Source organism: Arachis duranensis, chromosome 9 (genome assembly GCF_000817695.3).
Source record: "Arachis duranensis cultivar V14167 chromosome 9, aradu.V14167.gnm2.J7QH, whole genome shotgun sequence".
NCBI classification, from domain to species: domain Eukaryota; kingdom Viridiplantae; phylum Streptophyta; class Magnoliopsida; order Fabales; family Fabaceae; genus Arachis; species Arachis duranensis.
Genome location: NC_029780.3, coordinates 10,240,864 through 10,248,697, shown reverse-complemented (window position 1 = coordinate 10,248,697; position 7,834 = coordinate 10,240,864). Strand labels below are relative to the sequence as shown.

Genomic DNA, 7,834 nt, shown 5'->3' with positions numbered 1-7,834 from the left:
AAAATTATAATTTATTTTATAAAGTTTATTTAATATACTATCTTCTTTTGTTCATTAAAAATAATAAATTTGTTTACCGACAAACTTATTCCTATTTCTGTACAATTTGAATCGTATTCGTATATTTTTATTTTTTTTATTATTAATCTAATCTTATTCACATATTTGAATTTTAAATTTTTAAAATTTTTTATTTAAAATTTAGATAGATATAATTTAAACTAATAATTTAATTTAATAAAAATAAACGTATTCGTATTATTTTTATTATTTTAAGCAAAAAATATCTTTAACTATATTTTCTACGTAAGATTTATTAATCTTTTCAGATATTATGTACTTATATATACACTCTAATATTATTAATTTAAAAGATTACATATATCTATCTCTTTTGTTGAAATATTTAAAAACCATGTTTAACCGCTTTAAAAAAATAATACGAGAACGTTTATTTAAAATGAGACGAATATGTTTATTTAAAATTTAAAAATTTTAATAAATTTATTCGTATTAATTTTAAAATAATACGAGTATGTTTATTTAAATAAAAAAAATTTAAAATAATAAAAGTATTTTCCCTTTTAATTCTTTTAAATTTTTATTTTTGTAATAATTTAATATCAATCTAAAAATAAAATAAATTTAACTTAAAACAAAAAATTTAGCAAAATAGATTTTTAATGCTGATTCTTTTCTCTTTTTTTAATAATTTAATGTTGATTCTTCTCTCTCTTTTTAATTAAGGAGCACTAAAACCTCATACAAATTTTTTTCTTTCTTTTAGTTAAAGAGCACTAAAACTCCAAACAACTTTGGAATATCAAATCATGTCCCATAAAGATAAATATATATATTGATAAGATCATTAAATAATTAATGCATTCTTCTTGTAAAACTACAAGCACATTAATTATCATCTCTAAAATACATTTTCAATAAAATGGCATTACTATTGAAATTTTTTTATGATTTACTATTGAGAATTTAAAATGTTCTATTCGTATATAAGTTATTAAAATTATTAAATTCATTTATAAATTCTAAATAATTAATAATTTTAAATTTTATTTATTTTAATTATTTATTTGATATTATAATTTACCTCATAAACCTTGTCTTATATACAACTTTTTTTTGTTCATTTATAGCATCATGATTTAAAAAATTAACTATATTATTGAACTTTTATAATTTATTCTTTTTTATATTTAGTTTATCACTAAATAAAATATAAAAATACTAATTTTAGTATATCTATCCTTTGTATCTTATTTTCAATGTCATGCTTTATCTTATTCTCAAAACCGAATGCAACCTAAGATACAAACAATAATAATCCTTTCAGGTACAGTTTTCATACCCACATAATTTATATTACCATTATTTCACCTCAAAGATTCTTGTGACTTAAACTTCGAAATTTCTTTACAAGTATTCCACCCATGTGAAAATGTCAACGCAGAGATGCAATCCAGAACAAGAAGATTTATCATAGTTTTATCTTTATTCTACAAATTTATGTTGTATGACTACAAGACGTAATCCTAAATTCACTTTTAAAACATTGGCACGGTTGCGGAGAACATGATTGCTTGTTGTGATTCTCTTTTTTGGGTTAATTTTTACCACTTACTTATGATAACTACTGACAACATCACAAATCCTTATGGAGATACCTAAAATTTAAACTATTTCAATTATTCAATTCCAAAATTCATGGCAACTCAATTTTTTGATACTGCTCATCGAACAACAGTGGAACATTTATCATTGCTCAGTACCTCGGTGTTATTGACCACGGATGCGCCTCCATTGCTGTTATTAGTTGTACCTTATTTGATTACCAAAAACATCACCATTCAAGGATCGTTTTTTTTCCTATGACTAACTACTAATATTCTGCCATTAATGCCAATAAAAGTAGAAAAATTTTTGGAGAACATACAAATACTAAAAGTCAAGCTCAAATTGTTTTGGTCAACACCACCCATGGTAGTCACTACAAAAAATTGTTCAATTTTAAATTTTAAATACATGCCAATGAACGAGTCCACCATCATCCTCAAGTTAGCACTGCCATCAAATTAACTTGAACAAATAAAATTGCACTCCTTCTACAACCCTACAAAGCCAGAGTTGTTGCTTCCCATAAAAAGGACAGTTGCAACCACCTCTTTCAAAACATCTTCATGTATCTATCGCAAATACATCTTAGTGGATGCCTCATACCACTGTGAGCTCTCAGTCGTGCCTCACACTACCGCTAAAGAAATTCTATCATCGCCAAATCACATTGCCACGATTTTAGAACACAGTCGCCTCTGCAAGTAAACGACATCACAGTCTCCCTTAATTCATACACACGAAAATCACGATTGACAGTAATGAGGAATAATATTTCACAGCCATTTATGTCAATCTTCAACCCCAAACTAGAAGATTACTTTGGCCAAAAGTTTTATGACTTTTATCACTAGTGGCCAACATTAATGAAACTTGGATGGTAACTGACGATTTTAATGAAATTAAGGATGCTTTAGAAAAGAAATAGTGGAGTGACTATTGATAAAAGGGCTTGTATAGATTTTGTAGATTAGATTAACAACTGGGGGTGACTGCAACAGATTAAATTGAGTAATTTTTCGATAAGAATTTTTTTAAATAAAATATTTTGATGCTGTGGGGATGGTGGTTCATCCCGCCCACGGTGAGAACGGTGGCTTTGTCCCACTCACGGATAGACAAGTTGAGGTTGGAGATCCCCTCTCTTGTGTTGCGATGGACAAGTTAGGTTGAGAATTTTCTCTCTTGTCGCATCGAAAAATTGGATAGAAGGTTGAAGATTTCCTTCGGTTCAATTCCCAACTGTGGTGAGGACGGTGGTTTTATCCCGCTCACACCTTGAGGTTAATTATCCTTATAATAAATGTGAATATAAATAATTACGATTTTGAATTCGAATTTGATTATGATTGTGATTATGTTTGATTGAAATATGAATATAAAGAGTGTGGCGGACACTATATCCCAAGAGTGTGACGAGCACTATATCCCAAGAGTGTGGCGAGCACTATATTCCAAATGTGTGATGGGCACTATATTGCAAAAGTGTAGTAGGCACTATATCCCGGAGTAGTATGACAGGTACTATATCCCAAGAGTGTGACGGGCACTATATCCCAGATAGCACTGCCTCCAGTGAGATGGTGGAAGGTTGAGGATTCTCTTCTTTATGTTTCTCCTGGAGAAGCACAACAGAGAGACAATGTTTATGTTTAGCTACCGGATGTGTTGGGTTCAGAAGTTTAATCGACACGTGAGCTCATAGCCAGTAGGGTTCAGAAGTGTTACTAAAATATTTTAAAAAGTGTGACTTTAAGTGTTGCCAAACTTATATAGCCACCATAATCATCATAACCATAGGCATCATAAACTCCAGCGTACATGCTATGGTGCCTATATATATATATATATACACACACACGACCAGACCTTATTTAAGCTCAAACTAGACTCATTAAATATATTAGCTCAAATCCATTCTCAAGTTTAGTTCACACGCTCATGAGCGCAGCTTACCAAGCTATCAATAAGTTGAGCTCAAACTAACTCACAAGCCAATTTGACTCACTTCCTGCCCCATCTTAAAAAGAAAAAAGAAAACCACATGTACCCTCAAATTCTTTGAATAAAAGGGGAATATAAGACATGGAAGATACATAACACATCCAATTCTTGTCTAATGGACCAAACAAACTATTCCAGAAATGGAAAATGCCAAGCTACCTCAAAATTCAAGATATTCCCATTTTCATTAAAAGAAATTAAATAGAGATGTGCCTAAAAGAAGAACATACATGAAGACAAGAATCAGCCAATGCCAATGTCAAGATATGTGCACGTGCAAAATTGCAACATCAGAATTATTTAAGTTCCAAATAAACAATAGTCCACAAATAATATTGCAGAAAGCAGATAAACAAGAGAATAGAGGGGGGGATATTAAAGAAAGAAAGAACTCATCAAGATATAAGAATGCTTGCTGGGACATCATCATAAATTGAGGAAAATGGATAATCAAAATAAAACATCTACCTGACTGATAATATCTGTACAATGATTGGTTTTACCACTAAAAGTTGAATCTGATGTTTGTCTTCTAACTCCTCCAAATAAACATTTAAGCCATTTTGATGAATATAGGAACCAACTGATATCTTTCCTGAAGATACGTACTTATCATTATCGGGTTTTGGAATATCAACCACACAAGGTTTCAATGTAATATACTCTGCTTTGGCATCATCAAGCCCAAACGGATCTGTCAATGGTGACATATCTAATAATGAAGGTGAACCAACAGCCACTTCAATATCATGAAAATCAAAATTGATGTCAAAGTTATCATGGCTGGCAATGTCATTAATGTCTTGGCCATCAGGACCAGCCTCTCTTTTGAGTGAAAATCTTACAAATGGACCATCAACAAATGCTCCAAAATGGAAATGATTCTGTGGTAGTTTTTGAAACAAGTAAATAATCATTTGTTTGGCATAATACTCATATGTGTCGACCCAGGCATGCTCTGCTTTATCTACTAAGTTTGGAGCATCGGATGCTTCCTTCCTGTCCGCCGTGCAAACATGTTGTATCTGACTAACCTTCTTCTCAATGTTTGATATAATCTTCCAGTTGTTTCTAGCAGAACTAAAAACCTGTTTTCTCTGAAACATTTTAGAAATGGACATTTTCCACATTGGGCCAGTAGAATATCCAACTAGCAGCAAGAGATTCTCATAAGCATCAACATAATGTTTCCATTGACCTATAATACCATGTTAATGTCATGTGCCTCTAGGTGAGACGACTTCATAATAAGATTCAAGAAAGATGATGTAAGATCTTTCCTTTCAGGGTCAGCAAAAACTATGCTCTCCAAAACATAATGCAAAAAACATCCCTAAATCCAAACAAAAAAATAATGACAATATAATTAACAAATTAATTTCTCATAACAAAAGTTTGCGGCTAAGACATCTTCCTCCCTCATAATCCAAAGAACATAAATGATATATCAAACCTAAATGACCATTATAGCATCAACATATAACTATAAACGGTTAAGACGATGGCTTGAAACACGCACTACTATATAGTTCTCCCCATTAGGTAGTTTCAGTACTATTTTTCATTATGTTTTATATATTCCAATAGTATTGCCACGAGCATGCAAATTAAACTCATATTCCATGTACCTATAAATATTTATATACAATAACAGGTAACATAATCGCCAAAATTTATATAAATTTTTTTAATGACAATCCGTTATTAGACTGAAAACTAAGAAGTTTCACCAATTCAAACAAATTGAATAGTATCCTAAACTCTAACTTCCAGTGGAATTCATCCATTACCTCAGGATCAAGAACCTCAAAGCACTTTCTAAGATAATCTGTATAATCAAATTTCGACGAATGCAACCTCCTGACGCTTACCTCCTCATCCGGCATACTTCAAGAACAAACCAAACAGTCACGCCAGTTAACAAAAGTACGTGCATCACAAAAACAGAAATAAAACAAGATAAAAAAATTGAAACCGTCAAATAACAGAAAACTGTTCAACTGGAGCTACACACTCGAAAGCTAGCACAACGCGAACGCCGTGAACTTCGATGTCGAAGGCTGCGGAGTGCTAGGGCGAGAATCTGAGAGTGAGGTGTTCGATTGTGAGCTCCTTGATAAAGAGGCAAGAAGGGGAGTCGAACAGTTAGTTGAGAACAGAGACGTCAAAACGAAGGTTCTCGGCGACGGCAAGGGAGTGACGGAACTCTAACTGGATGTCGAGTTGGGGCTCTTCTCTCAACCATGGCTGAAGCAGGGAGAGTAGTTTCCGTCGGATGAAGCTTTTCAATGGCATAATGAGTGTGATAGTGATATCATAAAGTGCGTACGGTTAGTTGATTCGATATATGCATGAAGGTGGGTTTGTGCAGGAAGGAGGGTTAATGAAATTCAGTTACGGAGAAAAATGGAAACTTTGTCAGAGACTCAACCCAGTGGAACGCGTGTCAATTTGGCAATCGCCTGTTCAGCTGTGTCAAGAGTCAAGACTAGAGTTTATGCTAGACCGTGCATTTGGCAGTTAACAGTACAATGTCACTACAATGCATTCCTCGTGATCGACACGTCTGATGCTCAATCTGCCGTTGTTTAAAGGGAGTTCTCCAGCATCCTCACCACTTGGAAGCGTATGCAATCTTCTTTCACAATGAATTGCTGCATGTACACACAAAATTCAAATTTTAAAGCTAATCATTTTATCAATTCAAATGATTTCTTGCCTATTGACATAGCTGGAACCAATTTCTTAATCAATCATTTAACCTAATTACTAATCATATGTAGGTAAATTTTGTCCACTTCCCTTAGAAAGTGCCTTCTTTCACCATTCATTCCTTTACACTGACACCTAATCATTCTTCAATTCAAACTTTTTTCCATTTAATTTTCCTGATTCCTTTAGTTGATTTTCGCTTTCTTCTCAATGGGAATCTCATTTTGTCGTTCAGATCCTATAGCTTACATTTATGCTATGTTTGTTTGAGAGGAAAATAAAAAAAAAAAGAAAAGAGAGCAAAGAAAGGTTCATCTATTCTTAATATATAAAAGTAGATATATAAGTTTATCCACGTTACTTTTAAAATATCTTTTTCTTTCTATTAATGCCATGTCAACAACATCGCTTACTTGGCAAAATATTAGAATCAACCACTCAGTCTTTGCTAAATCAACTATTATTTTCAAATCAGCAAAAAAAATAAAATATACAAAATTTGTAGTCAAATTTGTAACCTACAAACACATTCAATCTATATCCATATATTTATTATATCTCACTAAATATATCTCACCGTTATAAACAATACAATAAATTTATAACTCCAATAATTAATTTGTTAATTTCTATAAATAACTCATTAAATATAATAAACATTCATAATCAAATGTAATAATAATATTAATAATCATAATAAATTTTACGTTACAAATATTCAAATTCCATACTATTTGAACTACTTATGTAAGTTTTTTATCACTATTCTTTCAAATGACATCAAATTTAGCACAAAAAATTAATTTCAAAACTACACAACATCTTAAACTTACTCAATGGAGCATCATTCTTTGGACAATATCAACAAATAAAAAGACAATTGGTTTATCAAAGTTCGCGTGGTTCATCTATGGAAAACATTAACACCCACAAATAAAGAAGAGTCTCTTTACTTAGAAATAATTATATTAGATGAAAATGTACAAAACAAACATATTTATTATATTTTTAAATTAAATTTACGAAAATAATATTTAAATTATTTTTGCTTTTTATACTTTTTATATTATTCTATAATACTTTATATATAATTGTATTTTAATATCGTTAAAATTATACTTCTTTTAATATGCTATTCATTGTTCCTTTTTAACTAATTATTAACTATGATTTACTAACACTGCAGGAAACACATCTTTATATAATTGTGAAGAGAAATATTATAAACAAATTTAAACATTTGTTACAAGAAAAATGAGGACGAGCACCATATAAGAAAACTAAGTCCATCAACTAAAACAAATCCAAAAATCAAATCACCAAATAAAAATGTCAATTTGTAGTTTGTACAACTCCAACATCCAATTCTTTTGTACTACAAATTATTTTAAACAAAACACCTTTTAAATTTAACTTTAATATTTATTATATATTATTATTAATTTACCATTCGCGTATTGCGCGGGCCTCATTCTAGTTTTTTTGTAAATGG

At 30.9% G+C, this 7,834-nt stretch overlaps 1 protein-coding gene across 1 annotated transcript; it reads right to left on the bottom strand.

The window, feature by feature from the left end:
- Nucleotides 1-4,004: 4,004 nt before the first annotated feature.
- LOC110275310 (uncharacterized) lies at nt 4,005-6,039 on the bottom strand. Its single transcript, XM_021131100.2, has 3 exons — nt 5,645-6,039; nt 5,421-5,517; nt 4,005-4,963 (listed from the first exon to the last, which is right to left on the bottom strand). The coding sequence occupies exon 3, from the start codon at nt 4,758-4,760 to the stop codon at nt 4,095-4,097; it is 666 nt and encodes a 221-aa protein (XP_020986759.2). The 5' UTR covers nt 4,761-4,963; nt 5,421-5,517; nt 5,645-6,039; the 3' UTR covers nt 4,005-4,094.
- Nucleotides 6,040-7,834: the final 1,795 nt, after the last annotated feature.

Excerpts from the sequence above, each read along its gene's own strand:
- LOC110275310 (XM_021131100.2), bottom strand. The coding sequence starts at position 4,760 with ATGTGGAAAATGTCCATTTCTAAAATGTTTCAGAGAAAACAGGTTTTT.